At 36.3% G+C, this 18,773-nt stretch overlaps 2 protein-coding genes across 3 annotated transcripts in view; one reads left to right on the forward strand and one right to left on the reverse strand.

Moving 5' to 3' along the window:
• The window catches only part of scf (Calumenin B scf), a 39,710-nt gene extending 38,472 nt beyond the window's left edge, over positions 1–1,238 (reverse strand). Inside the window, exon 1 of the mRNA XM_083144280.1 lies at positions 1,140–1,238. Within this exon, the coding sequence (XP_083000406.1) occupies positions 1,140–1,141 (2 nt within the window). The 5' untranslated portion in view covers positions 1,142–1,238. The remainder of the gene's footprint in view (positions 1–1,139) is intronic.
• A 343-nt stretch (positions 1,239–1,581) lies between these two features.
• Positions 1,582–17,156, forward strand: RpL21 (ribosomal protein L21). Of its 2 annotated transcripts, none has more exons than XM_083126276.1 (5): positions 1,582–1,714; positions 6,324–6,459; positions 8,466–8,599; positions 13,076–13,205; positions 17,021–17,156. In XM_083126276.1, exons 2-5 carry the CDS (start codon positions 6,331–6,333, stop codon positions 17,105–17,107), a joined length of 480 nt encoding a protein of 159 aa, XP_082982402.1. In that variant the 5' UTR covers positions 1,582–1,714; positions 6,324–6,330; the 3' UTR covers positions 17,108–17,156. The 2 variants fall into 2 exon arrangements, with proteins under 2 accessions (XP_082982402.1, XP_082982403.1); XM_083126277.1 differs by lacking the exon at positions 1,582–1,714 and adding an exon at positions 1,819–1,839.
• The last annotated feature ends 1,617 nt before the right edge of the window (positions 17,157–18,773 follow it).

Consider the following 18,773-nt stretch of genomic DNA (forward strand, 5'->3'; position numbering starts at 1 on the left):
AATTATTACATGCAGATTCGTGATTAGGAGTTCACAATTAGTGAGTAGGCGAAATTTCATAGAAATTGGAGAGTGGTCCGGTATTGTAAACTCGTTCCCACTTTTCTATTCATAAACTTTTATCCTCTTGTATGATGTCAAAGAATCGAAATATTAAAATGTACTGACTGATGTCTCATATGAATATGAAACATGATCTCTTATACTCAAAATAGATAGAATCTAAATTGAGAGTATTTGAAGGCCTAAAAAAAGGAGAGAAATTAAATAATAGGGGAGTGGAGAATGTTCCACAATGCAGAACTGCATAACCTGTATTCAATTTCTGACATTATTAAAATCATTAAATGTCAAACACATCGTTAGGTGGATCATGTGATCATACACATGGGAGAAGATAGAAAAGTTTACAATATCCAATTATTGGGGAACTTGGTGAGACATCCATAGAACAAAGATGGTATGACAATATTAAGACTGATGAAGAAGTTTCTCGGGATCAGCCAGGTGATTTCCGACCTTTCGAGAGCTAACGTCACTCTCATCTTCAGGGATTGAAGTGAAGAAAAGTGTGACGTTACCTCTCGAAAGCCTATCCGGAAATCAGCTGGCTCATATATCCCGAGAAAAGTTCATCATTCGCCGTCAGAAAAGCTTCACGAATTACAATATTAAGACGGACATGAAAGAAATTGGTAAGGGTGGTCAGGGATGAATTCATCTTGCCCAAGATAAGAGTCAAATAGAAGATTTATGAGTTATGTTGCTACCGAAATAAAGCTTCAGGATTAGAAAATTGGAGTGTGTGAGAGAGTTTGTATTATTGACATCATCAATGAAGGAAATAAAACGAGAACTTTCCTGAGTGGTCTCTGTAAACCTTCATGTCGAGTTTTAAATTAAGAAAAAATGAAGTTCGATATTTACTATAATCGTGTAACATAGAGTTTAGATAACTTGTACGATGTCCACGTATTTACTCTTTGACACAAGACGAAATGTAAACTTTAAATGGAAAAATAAAGATATAGAAAATTTTAGCTTTCTGCACGAAATAATTCATTTTCAGAATGTACTTAAAATTCAAATGAATATTTCTCCAGCAATTATTCTGTAAGTTAAGAAACTAAGATACTCACATTCGAACATGAACGCCGGATGTTTTGCCACGGTGGATGCTGCAATGCCACAGATGTCTTTCCCCGCTGGAAGAAAGTTGATTCTCATCTTTTCGAAGTTCCAACTCATCTACAACGTTGCCAAATATTACACTTTCTTTCTAGAATACCAAATCAAATCTCTTCTCCCTGTGAAAAAATATGATTTTTCCTCGAAATGCAAAAATAATTGCTACAGTGCTCGAAGTAAGGCGGAATGTGAAATAAAATAAAGAAGGATTACGTATTCCCCGTAGCAAAATTCTCGAAAAGCATCCCTTCATTGTTAGACCATGTTAAACGGAAATCTACTGTATGATAGTGAATTTACATTGTTTCATAACACAGTCAATTCACGATTTCTTCTATAATTAAACAAATTAAAGAAGTTTCAGCATAGAATAGTGGTTTCAGCATTCAGCGGTCTTTATTTCAGGTGAAGGGAAAATTTTGACGATAAAGGGAAATTTTGCACCTTGCTAAGGGAAATTGTGTCCTGAAGTTAGTAACACTGGCTTGTGTGCTTCTTTTACCGAGGAAAGCGTTGAAGTCCACAGGTAATTTTTATAATTACGACTTCTTTTACATAATAACATTTTATTCGTTATGTGAAGTGAATTGGACAAAAGGGAATGTGTATTTTGAGAAAAAGGAGCGTTAGTTAATGCTGTATTTAAACATTGTAAGGAATATATTGTGTTAGCCACGTGTTTCTTGAGCTCGCATTAGCATGCAATGCATTTTGAGATTTTCCAAATGGTCAAAAATCAACTTTGGTTGACAACATCTTATAGACATTCGGCCCAAGTTCCAATTGTGAAATTTGTAAGGGCACTACTATTCCCAGCAGGTGATGAGAATAGTTTAAAGTTATATTGGTACTACTTTTTTTTATACCGGAGACACCTATCAATGATTTATTTCGCAATTTTTTACATTGCTAACGTACTATTCTGCACTGCGGAACATTTCTTTAGGTGAAATAATGAATTTCTAATGAAAATAATGTCTATTTCTTACATTAACGAGTACTTACTGTTGTTCCTTATTTCCCACAAACCATGCACGGGCAGCCCCAAAAACCATTGACGGTAGCCCAAAAATTCACGATAGCCCCACGAACCATCACGGGGACGAGGTATGCCTACTAGGTTAGGTTAGGTTCCATTAGCACTCCTTTCGTTCAATTTAGCATGTACGGACAATATGAGAGCATATTGTGCTCTCGTGCAGAAAGCAAATGGCGGCAGCAGCAATAGCGTGTCGAAAATAGATTTTCGTAGAAAACCACATGCATTCGCATTAAAATGGATCAAAACTACATTCCCGAACATCAACAACGCCACAGTAAATGATTTGCGTCAGTACTTTCTCCTGTAAATTTGAAGAAATCCGTCTCCGGTATAGTAAAGTGTTACAGATATATTTTCACCAGGTGGTGACAATAACAATGATTCGTTGGTACCCTTGACACACTGGAGAAAGAAACAGTTTGCATGGTTTGTGATTTGTGAATGTCTTCCGTTGTTTTTAGCTTGCGAAGATGTGTTATTGTGAAATAAAGATCGTGTTACCTTATCGGGCCCAAGTTCCTATTGTTTTTTTGTGATTTCATCATGCTACAAATGCATGATCCGATTTCGATTTACTTCTGTAAACACATACTGCGGAGTTTTACCGATTACTTAGGATCTTGTTCCATATATGCTTTTGTAGTTAGGTTAAGCGGGCCAGGTTTGGTTCTTAAAGTCCCTAAATGCATTCTACTGAGCTTCTACTTCTACATTAATTCCCACTAGTCTACGATACTTACAGTCGCTTGTCAACCAAAAATACATTGTCCATGGGAAGCGCCCATGTTTGCACAAGGTAATTTTTTAAGTTCAAATTGGAGCGAATTTACAGTACCGGACTCTTCCCCGATTTTTGTAATATTCCGCATACTCACTAATTGAGGCCTCCTAATTAGTATAGGGGGTGTGGGTGTTACCCCCACACCCCCTATGTGCCTTCATGGCGTGGTGCTATACACAGGGGAGCACTTTACCTTTTTTTACCTTTAATAAGTAATTTGAAGTTAAAATTGGGGGGGTCACATGTAGAAATTGCAAAAGAAGCGAAATTGAGTGGTCCGTGATCGGAACAGACAGGTACGATTGCTCATTATTTACTGGAAGATTTTGTGTTTCCAATACTTAAAAAAAGAAATATACATTCCTGACAATACTACGACCCCAAATTTTAACTAGGTAAAAGTTTACTATCCGTCGGACACCTATAACTTCTGAGTTTTCTTCAATTTTTGACATTGGTACTTACCTATCTGCTTCGCGGAACATTCCGTGAATGGTTTTTGGGGCTCCCCTGGGTAATTGACCTACCACCCCCAACCGCTAACGTGGCCCCACCTCCGCTCCGACTCCCCGGCTTTTTCTATAAACTCCCTGTTAAAGGCATGTTAGAAATTGGCCGGAGACACCTGCCCCCAAATGAGCCCCAAAGTTTTAAATTTGAAGAAATCCGTTTCCAGGATATGGAAAACTTACCTGAATTTCACACAAAACACCTTCCCGATGTTAGACAATACTACAGGAACTTATTATGGTAAGTAGTTTCTTCTGTAGAAATGAAGAAATCTGTCCGACGGATAGTAAACAAGTATGCTTGGTGAACCTAACCTTACAGTGAATGGTTTGTGGGGCTACCCGTGCATGGTTTTACGACCCCAAATTTTAACTGTTTGCCTAACTTAACTTAACCACAACATTTAAATTTTAGTATCCGCGAAACGTCGGAAATTCCTTGATTTTCTTTTTTTACATTGGTACTTAACGTATTCTGCATTGCTAAGGATTCTTGCAGGTGGCATTTCATTTTTTTCACGAAAATAATTTCAATTTTCCACATATTGAGTAATTATTATTCGTTCGTTTTTTGGTTGAGTTACACACAATATGGCGGGCAAATCTTGACTAGCGTTGTCTATGATCAGTGGGTGTTCAGTGTTATCAACCTTCTTCATCGAAAAATACCTACTTTAATGTTACTGATTTTGTATTTTTTTTTCCGGGTTAACCCCAAGAACCATGCACAGTACGGTTCGGTTAGGTTAGGCAAACAGTTAAAATTGTCATGTTCTTTGAAAACATCAGTGTGGTTGGAAACACTGACCCAGGGTTACATCATCGAATGCATGCAACATTTGGTTCATGTAGTAGGAGGACACAGAGGCAACCGCTTTCGTTGCATTGGAGAGACATTAATCTTCAAAAATACATGATTTACCTGCAAAATAAATTAAGCGATGGAAAAAACACTTCCACGACCTTTCATAAGTGTACGAAAGTCAGTTCGGTAAGTACTTTCTCCTGTAAAATTGAAGAAATATGTTTCGCGGGTACTAAAATTTTACAACAATTTTTTTACTGTTTTCTTTCCGTCATTCTTACATCCATGCTGTGGACAGCGTAACTAATTGCGAACGTCAATTGTTCATATCAACAAATATGGTTCCCATACTCGTATACGGAGCATCATTGCGAGAATAGAAAAGCTTATTTTACAACTTCTGCACGTTAGTGAACAATTTCTACACTTCACCCCAACATGTTAACCTCAGATAAATCATCACGACTAATTATTTCGTGAGTATAAGCAGTAGCATAGAAATTACAGAAGGGTCTGGTATTGTAAATTCTTTACTTCAAATTTTGTATGACAATGATTGCCAAAGTTCTATGATAATTAGTCTTCCTGCTAGGAGAATTTGAAAAAAAAAAATTATAAAACAATCGGAACCATTGCCCCTTAGCATGTTACCCGCAGTTTCCTACAGGTGAATATGGCACACAACACGACATTCCAAAACCAGCTGTAATTTTACGTCGTTACGTTGGCATTGATAGCAATTTCAGATGTGTTCTTTCACTATTTTAGTGTGCATACAAACTGTTTTAATAATAAAAAGTGCAGAAAGTACTCCCGAGATGGCAGGTTTTTACTTATACGGACCATACTTTGACAACGACCACCTGGTGAAAATTGTCCTGGCCTTTTTTTTATTTGCAAAAGTATTACACATTTTCTTTGTTAGCAAAAATATTATCAACAGCATGTTCCTGTTTTAATATTTGATTAACTAAATCAGATGCCTGTACAATGCAGTAGATTTCCCTTCTATAAATTGATTGCATTAAATGGGCCTCCCCGATGGCGCAGTGGTAGCGTCGTAGCCTTGTAATCAAGGGATCCCGGGTTCGATATCCGGTGGAGGCACAGTGGTTCGGATCCCACTTTAAACTGTAGGTCCAGTCCCGATTAGCCTTTCTGTGCATAAAGTGGACTTATGACACTTTGTTTTGTACGATTCCATTGCTTCACTTTCAGAACATTTAGTCCCTCACTTGTTAAGTTGTTTGCCTTACACATAGAACAGTGAAGTAGGTTTGAAATAACAGGTGCTTAGAAATCTCCAAATTAGATGAAATATCAACATATAAGAATGAGAACTTACAAAATGTCTTCCTTAACAACTAATTCACTCTAATCTCATTTAGTTGTAACTTTAAAAATAATCAAATATTTTATTTGAACCTGCTTGCAGATGTAAAATCCCTCCCTAGCCTCTGAATTGTAATGCTTTTCTAAATTTACTGTTTTCCAGTTTGAATATAAATTATAGAGAAGCCAAGTCAATTTCTTGTAAGCTAATATAGATACTTAATACAATCCATACCTGCATTTCCAGATCTGTATTACTTCCATATACAAATATGTGGATTTAGTTTAAAATTGTAAGGGAAAAAATGCAAATTTTGTCCTGGAAAAGTTAGGGAATTTCATTTCTGCTTGTCTGTAGCCAAACCTGAGTTTGGAGCTTCCTCGATGGGTGGTTGCCAACATTTTGAAAAACCCAGTACTCCACTAGAAGTGCCAATATGATTTGGGGAGTTATCTGCCAGAAATTTATGGAATGCTATATGCTCTCATGGAACAGTGGACCAATGTGCACACACATTCGGAGCAAATTTTTCTGATATAGTATATAGAGCTCACATTTTTAAAGGAAAATACCTTCCAAATAAGTATGCAATCTCTAGTGTTAATTGTAATAGACATTTGCAAAATGTTGATGTTTTGTGAACTATTTTTTTTTTTCTGCACTAGGTAAAGGATGACAAATTCTAAAGGCTACCGTCGGGGAACAAGGAGTCTGTTCTCCAGACCATTTCGAAAACATGGCGTCATTCCATTGTCCACCTATATGCACGTTTACAAAATTGGGGATATGGTTGACATCAAGGTATGTGTATTTTGTATCCGTAAAGTATATATAACACAGTAATATTGTCAGCAAGAAGCCAAACCAGTCCATAACATACATTTTATTTTGAATCGATGATACTTTTAGCTTTTATTTTTCAGGAGGTGCATTAATATGTACACTACTTGTTTCTCTATTTCTTATAAACTGTTGTTTGTATCTAAATTATTGTGCCAGTTTGTTGAAAACAAATAAATCTTAGATTACTAATATTTTATTAAGTACATTTACAAATATCCACAGTTTAAAAATAGTATGAAAATATTTTCTTCAGTTTGGGTTCAGAATGTTTTTCTGGTCTGTATAGACTCCAGTTACAACTTACTTAAAATTATCACTGCCTGCAGTGAAAAAGAACAAAACAATTAGTATGTAATGAAGATTGCATTTCGAACATGTTTTCAATTTTTTAACACACGCACGTGGTGTATAGTTAGTGTCTGTAAAGTATCCTTGCCTGTCATAATGAATCTGATACCAAATCCTGTCCAAAGCACGTATATTTTGTGGAAGTCTGTCATAATGTTTCATCAATAACGTAAGTAGTTCTGTGATTTTCACTGTTGAAGTCAATTTATTCTGAGATTTCCATTAGCCATTGCTTGTAAACATGTACAAATTTTATGCATTGTTAACACTGTCAATCAGTGAAGTCTGAACACGTGCAAATACAGAATTTTCTTTCCTCTGTGCAAACTTACAGAAATAATCTAATCAAATTGGCATACATAAATGTTATAATTAATTTATGTCTTTTGGGTGTACAATATCACGGGTAATTGTGGCAATTTTACATCACCTCTTGATTGAACCAGGATTGATGTACACCAGCCTGGATAAAATAAATCATAACTTCATGGTTCTTTCTGATTATATAATGTCACTTATTCTGCTTTTCAATGTGCTTTTGAACCATAGATAATGCACCACACTCTCGTATTTATGATTATATTCTATTAGTTTCTGGTCGTGACCTATTTGTTTAAGCTCTACTAGAGAAATATAGATATGTAAGAAAATAAGCAAACAAGTATATGTTGTTACTAACAGGTAGCTTCCCGGTCATGTCCAGAATAATTGATAATTAGTGCTCAGAATTGCTGTTACATGTTTCTGCTCTTTGGAAGCATGGTCATAACCCATTAATCCAAAATTCTAGTAACTATTCGACAAAATACAGATATCACACAGATACAAACAGCCTACATAAGCCTAGGCACAGACAGACTGTGTATCACTGTATTCAGACAAAGACGGAAGCAGCTAATGAGAAGCCTAGGACTGCAGGCCGAATTGTTTCCGAGAAAGTAAACAATTTTAGAGACATGTATCTCACAGATACAGGGTGACCAATGGAGGGTTAACCCACCATTTATTCACATGATTGGTAGCATTGCTACTTGTTCTTATTATGGAAGCCACCAAATTTTTATTTCTTATTTAGATAATCCATTTTTGGAAAAGTGAAAGTAAATTGGTTAACTAGTTGGATATTTCTGTATTGCGTTAAGAAAAAGAGACCCATAATGTAAATTTTATGTTTGGCATAATAGATCATTCACCACTGTCTTCTCATTGACATTTACAACATAGAATTTCATTGAAAAGTGGATATGGCAAGACAATAATGGATAATGTGTAAGCTCATGACCAGGTGATATTCACTCGGTCTACAGTCTTTTGTCCCCTTGAATGCCTAAGGTAAGTTGGCCAAATTTACCCACATTTCCTGCACCTTCTTAGTCCTCACAGGCATGGGTAGATTGGGTCAACTTGCCCAGTGCTTTCAAGGGGAGGAGGGAGATAAGGATTCCTCCAGGTCTGCATGTCCGGGAAATTAAATGCTTGTTCAAGAATAACAAACCTGAAAACATGTTACTAGTTTTCTGTAACAGGTATGAAAAATAAGGGAAAAGAAATGTAAGATGTGGCAAACTGATTCTAAGGTCAAAAGCATTTTTTATTTGTTTTTCTGTTGTTTCTAGGGACATGGAGCTGTTCACAAAGGCATGCCATTCAAATACTACCATGGTAAAACAGGCAGAGTTTTCAGTGTGACCAAGCGAGCATTGGGGGTTGTTGTCAACAAGCGTGTGAGACAGAGATATATTGCCAAGAAGTAAGTACCATCTTCTCTTCAGTGCATACATTGGTGTGTGTCTCAGCATCCTTTTAAATATCAGAAGCATTTTTTTGTTTTTAAGGTTCCTATTAGCTCTGTGTAGTACAACAGATGCTATTAACAACCATTCCCAATTCCTTTTGCACATTCCACGTGAAATATTATTTTGGAACAATGAGAATTCTGTAAATACATTCAAGTAGCATCTTTGTAGCTTTTGGGAGTATGATATAATTTGTCAGGATGAAGAGGCACACTATACTTCATGCAGAACTACCTAGTTTCAATCATTGTGGGGTTCTTGAAGCACAAACTGCCACCTTTTTTGTTAGGTCTAGTCTCGCTTTTGATAGAGGAAAATTTCAGTAGGGCATGTTCCTTCATTTTGCTGGCAAGCTGAAATGACAAATCCTTGGCCAGAGCTCATTCAGATGACAGCACTCAGCCATGGTGGAGGATAATATTGAAGTCTAAAAGATAATCTCTGCAGCAAGCCAATAAAAACAAGTCTCGAAGGTTCAACCAATGAACAAGCAAGTCCATGGAGGAGAAAATGCAACTGCTGCTACCAGCTGTTTTTCAGCAGTATGCACTGCTTTGCTCCGCCCACTCACTTTCTCCCATTCTCTAACATTATGCATGGTCTTGGTCCACAGATTTCATAGACAATAAGAGTGCAGATGGAAATTCCATGTAAATGAAACCTGAGATACTGATGGTGTGTTTGCACTTGCACTAGTCTTTGCTTGTGCTTTATGGAGAATAACGCCCATTTTCCACATTTCATTCTCGATCAGATTTACTCACTGTGTTAATCCTTTACCAAGGGAGGTTTAAGGACATGATCCATGAGAGCAACAGCATTGTCATTGCTTCCATGTACTACATTTTCTACGACCCATGTGTATGCTATTCAAATATAAAATGTACTGGCGCACCTCTTTAAATTGGACCAGGTAGAGCAGAGAAATAAACTCTGAACCCATGTAGAACTCTAATTTTGGTGCCAGAACCTTTTTTTCCCAGAGCAATTAAAATGCTGTCAAATTTCAGTAATGAAATAAAACAATATGCAAATTGAACCATATTTAAATTGTGTAAAGAAAAAGGTTCCGGTCCATGTTACCAAACCCAATAGAGCCCATTAGAATTTATTGGTTCCTGGACCTTTAACCCCTTCCCTGTGGTGACGAAGGGAAGTGCGACCAAAAAAAAATCATGTGTATATATAGATGCAACTGCAAATTCATGTCATCGTAAATAATGCAAAAACTAACTATAAAAAGACTTGCCGCAAATAAACATTCCACATTAAGTAAGGTATGTGCGGGCAGGTACCCACATCCCTGCTATATATTCTCGATCGTGGCCGTTTAGGAGGTGATGTGATCAGCACCATGCTCCAGCTGCCTGTACCCTCAAAGGGGTCCCAGGTTCGATACCTGGTGGAGGCACATAGTGGTTTGGATCCCACTTTAAACTGTACGTCCAGTCCCTATTAGCCTTACTGCGCATAAAGTGGACTTAAAACATTAAATCAATCTTTAACCTCCAGGGTTACCCCCAGGAACTGTGTGATTTCCAGAGCCATTTTATACAGGGACTAGGCCTGTAAAATTCCAACCTCAGATTACCGAACCCAGGTCGCCTACATGGCAGTCAGACACCTAACCAACTAGACCACCGTGGCTCTAATTCCATTTTGCAAAAGAAATATTTTTCAGCAACTGACAAAGCATCAACAATGGATTGATTGATTGCCAATACCTCACATAGACTAATAACAGCTCGAGAAAGTGTTGGCTCAAAATTGACATGCCACAATACAAAAACAGTTAATTTTAAAATACCATCTATATATAGATACTCAACAAAAAAGGCCAAATTTTGGAGAGTCTGTATATAGCTCTGCTGCAGGGAATGGTTTATAAACAACCCTGCCTAGAACTTTTCCTTCCAGACAAAAAAAGGTAGTAATTAACCTCGATGGTAATGTGGTCACTGCTCATATAATTAAAAATAAATTGATTGTTGCATCCTTATACAATCATATTGCACACACTTTTTAACATGTTGTATATACAGGGTTAGCCTAAAAGAAATATGCTTTCAAAGTTTTACAGAAAGAAGAGTTTTTAATAATAGGTCTGAAATACTTACACATGGTTTGAAGATTAGGTCCTGAAGGTTACAAGTGTTCTACATGTGGCCCTTTTGTAACACGACATATCAAATGGGATAGTCCAGTTCTCCTATTCCGGGGCCATTTCCCCTTGCACAGACAACCAGTTTCCTTAAATTTCTTGCTCCAATCGTAGATTGACTGCCTTGTGGGTGGTTGTTTACCACACCTTGTTCTAAAGTGATGCTACATGATAGTAACAGAATTTGTTTTTGCAAATTCAATCATGCAAAAAGCCTTCTCCAGCTGGCTAGCAGCCATACTGCTCGACTTACGTCAATGTTGCTGACGTCACGGAGACAAACAAAAGCATAGGTCGTAAACTTGAAGACTTTCTGTATACAACAGTACTAAATGCTTTCTGATGTAACAAACACATCTTTTCATCCTTTTAATGAGAAGGTAAATTTTTTTTTTACATAATCATAATTACTACAATTTTATTCTTTCATACTTGTTGCTGGGATTGGTAAAAAAAATTACACAACCTATTTTCTACTTTTCAGCAGGCAGTTCACTTGTTTCCCTTTCTTTCCCTTGTTAGTCTTTTTAGAGAGTGCAACGGTTACGTTACAAAGAAGACAGATACACTTATCTTTCACAATAATAAATAAGAACTCTTCCTCCCATTCACTATGATAGTGGTAAGTCTTTTGTTTCTTCTTACCTGGTTCACTCATGACTTGGCAGCTTGTGGCACAACTAATAAATTGCCGACAGCAGCCTCTCAGCGAGTTTGCAGTCTTACGATTGCGAACTTTCAACAAACTTCGCAGCGTTCCACAGCACAGGGTTGCGGATAACTGTCCATTGGCCCCTGGCCCAGTATTTTGTGCAAACAATGTTGCATCTAACAGCGTAATCAAACCGGCCTTGTCGTTAACAATAATCTAGTGTAGGAGAAGAAAGCTTTCGATCGCTCATTGTTCAGTCGTTCAATAACGAATTGGTGGTTACTTCGAACGGAGAAGGCAAAGAATATTTACATTTTTTATGGTTAATTATTATGTGATTCAACAAAGAAAGAAATTAAGTGTTACGACAAAGCTCTTTTCCTGATACAACAGTTGAAAATATAGAGAGTTAAGTAATAAAATGTTTTGTGACTGCATAATAAAATACATATAATATGACAGAGTACCACGAGCTACCTTTCGCGGCTTGCCTGTCGACTGGTAGACCACAGTCGATACGTTGGCCACCCCTGCTACGCAAAGTTTCTGAAACTATGGTATGTGTACCAATCCCATTATTAATACGGTATTAATAGTGGTTTCTTATTTTAATATTGATAAAAGATAGTATTCCAAGTACAGTTTTAGTAATTGTATAGTCATTAGTAGCTAGTATTCAGCAATGATATGCAGTTTTAAATATAAACATTGAAAATCCCATAACTTTACTTTGTGGTATGGCGAAAGTATGAATTTTGGTTGAATGGTACGTCAGTCTGCAAGTTTGAGAACCAGTGATCTATGGAACTTGCAAAAGCCAGATCTGCCAGAAATTTGTTGCAACTTACTGTTTCCATCACTATTTTTGCTGTGTTTGAAATTGTAGACACCACTTTTGCTTTCCAGGTTTTTTTCCCCCATGAAAATCTATCGTGGTGTGATTTTTTCCCTCTACAATCTCTAGAAATCTAAGTAGAATTAATTTTAGAATTTACTCATTCCTCTCCACAAAGGTTAAAAAAATTACTAAAACATGGAAATTTTTCTGACATAACTTAAAACTTGTAGTAAAAAAGTATAATGTTTAATGTTTGCAGAGAATGATGTTTGTACTAAACTGAAAATAAAGCAACATTCCATAGCGAAAATGATTCCTACCCTGCAAGGAGAATTTAGAAGTTATGTGACAAATATAAAGATCCTTTACATATTTATTGTTTAGCATATAGTCAATTTCTTTCTCTATACTGTTATTTAATAACACATGAATCAGTCATCTATTGAAATTGTAAAGATATTTTTTTCATTATAATAACATTTAATATTTGTGATTATTGTTGTAATTCTAGTATAAGAAAGAAAATGTGATAGGTTTTTCTGTTTAACATTAATGAGAAAATTATTGATAACAAAAAAGTTTAACGTTTAACCTTAGAAATCTGGGAGCATCTGGTTTTATATGTTTATTTCTTTATTTAATGGTACCAAAAGTACTAAATTTCCACTTGGTAATAGGAAATATACAGATCTTGTTTTGGATACTCAATACAAAAGTTGTGTATTGCTAGAATTTGTAATATCAAGTTTCATACTAAAGCAAAATCATAAACATTTCAGGATCAACATCAGGATTGAGCATGTGCGCCACTCCAGATGTAGAGAAGATTTCGTGAAGAGGTTGAAGGAGAATGAGAGGCTGAAGAAGGAAGCAAAGAAGCGAGGACTGAAGATCTGCCTGAAGAGACAGGTAAGTGCACAGACTTCATGTACTAATAGCTGTAGAACTGCATACGTTTTGCATTAACTGTAGTGTTTATGCATTACTTTTTCATTGTTAACTTTGAGTGGAGTTCAAGAAAGAAGAAAAATAATTTTAAAAACTTGAAGCTCTTTAGTAGTGTGTGGTTTTTCTTAGTCATTCCAGGTGAATGTTTGGATGGAACTTTTATTGAAGGCCTTGGACGCTTCCTCATGCAGTCTGGCCCTTTCCATTTTTGTGATCCTTTATTTTTATTTGGAATGATATATGTTAACAGCTGTATGGAGACATTTATAAATATTAAATTGCCGAAAAATCATCTCTGGTAAAAGGCTTTTCCTTTTATATCATGTTAACACCACAAACAAAAGACCTTTCACATATCTTCCCTTCAATCCCTTTAGCTCCCCCCCCCCCCTTTCCACTCATGAGTGCATTGCACTTGACATATGCTTCTGTGCATGTTCTTTAGCTTGTGGTCCCACTATACAGTGAAACTTCATTACACATTTAAGGGACTGGAGGCTGATAAACCAAAAATATGGAAAAATGTCCAAATACAGAAAAACATTGTAACATCATGGTGGTTGCGGTAAACGCGGTTTAAAATTACTTACGTGAAATTTAAAAGATTTCGTAATTCCGCGTTGCACACACGCGGTACCACCTCCGCTTCAAACGCCGTACCCTTTTGTGAATGAAGACAGTGGATCTTCGAAATTGATAGGATTGAACCATTAAATTGTGCAACGCGGAATTACGAAATCTTTTAAATTTCACGTAAGTAATTGTAACATCATATTGTATCTAATAAAGATATCTATTTGGTGGTTACACGGAGATAGGTAATTAACTCTGATAAAGTTACTTTTCATTTTTCCACGTAAATTTCAGTACACGCATGACGAAGCCACCAGACGGGTGGCGAAATCGATCGCGAAAGAAATTTACGTGGAAAAATGAAAAGTAAGTTTATCAGAGTTAATTCTAACATCACGTTGAATTAGGACAGGGCAGATCAGTTATGCAGGAGGATGTAAGATTGGTGTTTAACAACAGTGTTTTATAATTTATATATTAATTTGATCCCAGATTGTACTGGTGACAGGAAAGTGTCTATTAATATAGCTGTATTTCAAGTGTAAACCTGTACAAGTTGAAGATACCGTATTTACTCATGTATAATGCACACTTTTTTCCAAAATAATTGCCCCAAAAACTGTGGTGGGTATTATACAGGGAATAATTTGGACAGCCAACATGAAACCGCACAGGGTCATTCCATGATTTTGTAACACTTGTATTGATTTTTCATGATTTATATGATGTTATATATCGTTGTAAATCTGCAGTTTCTGAAAATGGCAATACTGTTACATTCAAGATGGTAACATTAATGTGCAGTGTGGTTGAAATAAGCTCATCACAAAATGAAGGAACATTCTGATTTTTAGGGTACTTTGGATGAAAAGAAAACAAAATAATAATTAAACTGTATTACTGGCCAAGTAATATGATATGTATGGAGTGTGTAAATCCTCCTTAATGGAAGAAATCTTGTGCTGCTCACTGCTAGTTTGAGGGTCCTGAATGTGCCTCTTATAAACAGTACGTTAGCCATGAAAAAAGTATGTATTTTGAAGTTTTTTTTGAGAAAAAGTAAAAAGTAAATTAGGAAAACCATGTATAAAAGTTTAAAGGCCATTTTCCACTTTGTAATGTAATGTTCTCTGATACCAGGAAAGCAGTGGCCGCGGTGGCTCAGTCGGTAACGCGTCTGACTACCATGCTAAAGGTCCCGGGTTCGATCCCCGGCCGGTTCAAATCCGGGAACTTTTCTAACGATGGAAGCGGCCCCGGCGCCCACCCAGCGTCAAATAACATGGGTACCTGGGGGAAACCCTGGGGGGTAAAGGCGGTCAGGGGCGTGATGCTGATCACATCACCCCCACTCACGACCGGATCAAGAAAGTGTGGGGCGTTACCCCCACACCCCCTATATGCCTTCATGGCATGGTGCTATGCACAGGGGAGCACTTTACCTTTTTTTTTTTTTTTTTTTTTTTTTTTTTTTTTTTTTTTTTTTTACCAGGAAAGCAGTTCCGTTATGGTGAAATTTGAGCATTCACCTCCCGTCACTAGGGATGCATATCAGCGGTAGTTGTTGGGTGAGGAAAATAGAAAATAACTTCCTGACCACTGAAAAATTCAAAACTTAATTTTGATCTCTTTCTACTATTACAGAATAAATAAGGTGGATTAAATAGTGAAAGTTTTGGGATGCTAAACACAGTGGAGGGAGAGGGGGCATGGGTTGGTGACTTATTGTTTACGCAAGAGATTATTCTCCTCTTGGTCCACATAGCAACAGTAGACTCATTGAATAGGTAGGATGTCATTCACTTTTGATCAGCATAGCAACAGCTTTACGACCTACAACTAAGAAAGTCATTTCTTGGACCTGGAGTGTACTGCACATTATATAAGGTATATATACAGGGTGACTGGTAATTAGATGTATTCCCTGAAAGGGGTTAAAGTAGAGACAATTTGCAATAAATTTGACCATATGATACCCTGTCTGAAAATTAGTAGTTTTCGAGATAATCGAGTTTCTATTGTTTTTTCTAAAAATGACAATTTTCCACATAAAAAGATGAATTGAGAAAAAACTGATAATTGTAGGGAACTTATTTAAGCGTTTTCTGATAGCTAACAAACAAGTGGTTTGTTTTAAAAAAAGTTTTTTCCAAATAACAATCACATGTATGTACCGGGTGGGTCTAAACTTACAAGTGATGATAAAAAAATGCACTCTTAGTTTACTTGGCAACGTATTAATAACAAAAATGGTATGACACGAACCGTACAAATTACTTAAATTACTTCCTTGAGTCATCAGCTATCCAACAAGGTACAAATGTTGCTAACATTTACATTTGTGTACAAGAAATAATACTTCATTCATCTTCATGTGTATGGAATCAATGAACAATACAATTAAAGAATGACAAGGCACCGGTAAACTCGCAAGAAGAGCTCAGGGAGAGGATCTTAACAGCTGGTCAACACATCAAGGCCACCATCGCATCACGAGTTAAGAGACCAAATGACCCGTAAAAACCTGCATGACTGCATTCGTAACGGAGGTGCCCACTTTGAGCAAGACGTGTAATGTTCTTTAATTGTATTGTTCATTGATTCCATACACATGAAGATGAATGAAGTATTATTTCTTGTACACAAATGTAAATGTTAGCAACATTTGTACCTTGTTGGATAGCTGATGACTCAAGGAAGTAATTTAAGTAATTTGTACAGTTCGTGTCATACCATTTTTGTTATTAATACGTTGCCAAGTAAACTAAGAGTGCATTTTTTTATCATCACTTGTAAGTTTAGACCCACCCGGTACTTACATGTGATTGTTATTTGGAAAAAACTTTTTTTTAAACGAACCACTTGTTTGTTAGCTATCAGAAAACGCTTAAATAAGTTCCCTACAATTATCAGTTTTTTCTCAATTCATCTTTTTATGTGGAAAATTGTCATTTTTAGAAAAAACAATAGAAACTCGATTATCTCAAACTACTAATTTTCGGACGGGGTATCATATGGTCAAATTTATTGCAAATTGTCTCTACTTTAACCCCTTTCAGGGAATACATCTAATTACCAGTCACCCTGTATATGTTTGTCCCTTTTCCCCATCAAAAACCAGGGTGTGCATTATACACAGGTAAATATGGTATTCAACGTGTTTATATGTACTGTAAATGTAATACATTTCTTCCTTATTTCAGCCCAAGCCACCAAAACCTGCACACATTGTCAGTGGTGCGGTGGAGCCTATCAAATTGGCACCAATTCCATATGAATTCATCGCATAAGTGTAACTGTACATAAACATTTGGAACTATTAAAAGTGAATGGAATAAATACCATGGTTTTTATTTCAAATATTGATCCTTGACCCTTCAGTATTTTTGGCATGAAAAATTAAAGTGGAGAGTAAGTGAACTGTGATATTGTTCTGGTTTGAAAAAAAACTTGTAATACACTTTTTAATGAAGTGTCGTATTGCCGTCCCGGTGTAGCAAATCGATCACTTCCACGAGTGTGTGTTTGTGTGTGTGTGTGTTAGTTTGTTTTTGTTTTTTATATTGTGTAGTAGTTGTGGTGTGTGTGTGTTTATATTGTGTTATAGTTGTGATGTGTTTGTGTGTGTCTTGTGTAGTAGTTGTGATGTGTTTGTGTGTGTCTTGTGTAGTAGTTATGCTGTCTAATGTGTTTGTGTTTGTCTTGTGTAGTAATTGTGCTGTCTAATGTGTTTGTGTTTGTCTTGTGTAGTAGTTCCTCCATTCATATCGGGGGTTAGGCGTAGAGCTGACAACTCTGCACTGTAAAAAGACATGTCAAGAAACAGAAATATAAGGCCATGGATGTTCCCAAGGTAAAATATTCCGGAGGTAAAATAGTCCCCCGTTCGGATCTCCGGGTGGGGACTACTTTGGGAGGTCCCTGGACTAAGGATAAGATCTACGTTAGGAATAGGGATATTAAATTAGGCACCTGGAATGTTCTGAGCCTTTACCGGCCTGGGGCATTTCAGTGTACAGTTAATGAGATAGTGAAGTATAAATTAGATGTAGTAGCTGTCCAGGAAGTTAGGTGGCCAGGAGAAGGGAATTGTAAAACTAAAAATTATAATTTTTTCTATGGTGGTACTGAAAATCATAATTTTGGAACAGGCTTTTTCATAAATAATAGAATTATCTCGGCTCTTAAAACAGTAGAATTTATTAATGATAGGATATCATATGCAGTTTTACAGGGTAGGTGGTGTAAAATTATTTTAATAAACATACATGCACCAACGGAAGATAAAGATGATAATACTAAAGATGATTTTTATACAGAGTTAGAACAGGTCTTTGATAAATTTTCTCAGTATGATATGAAAATTCTGTTAGGTGACTGTAATGCACAGATTGGCAAAGAAGATACATTTAAACCCACGATTGGTAAAGAAAGTCTTCATGAATTAAGTAATGATAATGGTATAAGATTGATTACTTTTGCAACCTCAAAGAATTTAATTGTGAAAAGTACCACTTTTAAACATAAAGATATTCATAAATATACCTGGTCTTCTCCAGATGGTAAAACTCATAATCAGATAGATCATATTCTCATTGATAAGAGAAGGCATACTAGTATAATTGACGTTCGTACACATAGAGGTGCTGACTGTGCCAGTGACCATTATTTAGTAATTGCTAAATTAAGACAAAGACTCTCAGTGATAAATCATAAGCAACAAAATCTAAAAGTTATAAAATTTGATACAGGAAAGTTTACTGATGAAAGAATTAAGAAAGATTACCAAATTAAACTGTCAAATAGATTTGAGGTTTTGCAGGATTTAAATGATGATGAAAATATAAATGAAACAGACGTAAATAAGAATTGGGAGCACATACGTAATGCAATAGAATCAGCAGCTAAAGAAAGTATAGGATACCATAAACCGAGAAAAAGTAAGCCATGGTTTGA

This window comes from Lepisma saccharinum, chromosome 1 (assembly GCF_977018435.1).
Source record: "Lepisma saccharinum chromosome 1, izLepSacc3.1, whole genome shotgun sequence".
In the NCBI taxonomy this organism is placed as follows: Eukaryota; Metazoa; Arthropoda; class Insecta; order Zygentoma; family Lepismatidae; genus Lepisma; species Lepisma saccharinum.

What these genes read in the sequence shown, in the direction of transcription:
- RpL21 (XM_083126276.1), top strand. Translation starts at nt 6,331, where the DNA reads ATGACAAATTCTAAAGGCTACCGTCGGGGAACAAGGAGTCTGTTCTCC. An exon ending in GGGATATGGTTGACATCAAG is followed by an intron (nt 6,460 to 8,465) that starts GTATGTGTATTT and finishes TGTTGTTTCTAG; the next exon opens with GGACATGGAGCTGTTCACAA. An exon ending in CAGAGATATATTGCCAAGAA is followed by an intron (nt 8,600 to 13,075) that starts GTAAGTACCATC and finishes TAAACATTTCAG; the next exon opens with GATCAACATCAGGATTGAGC.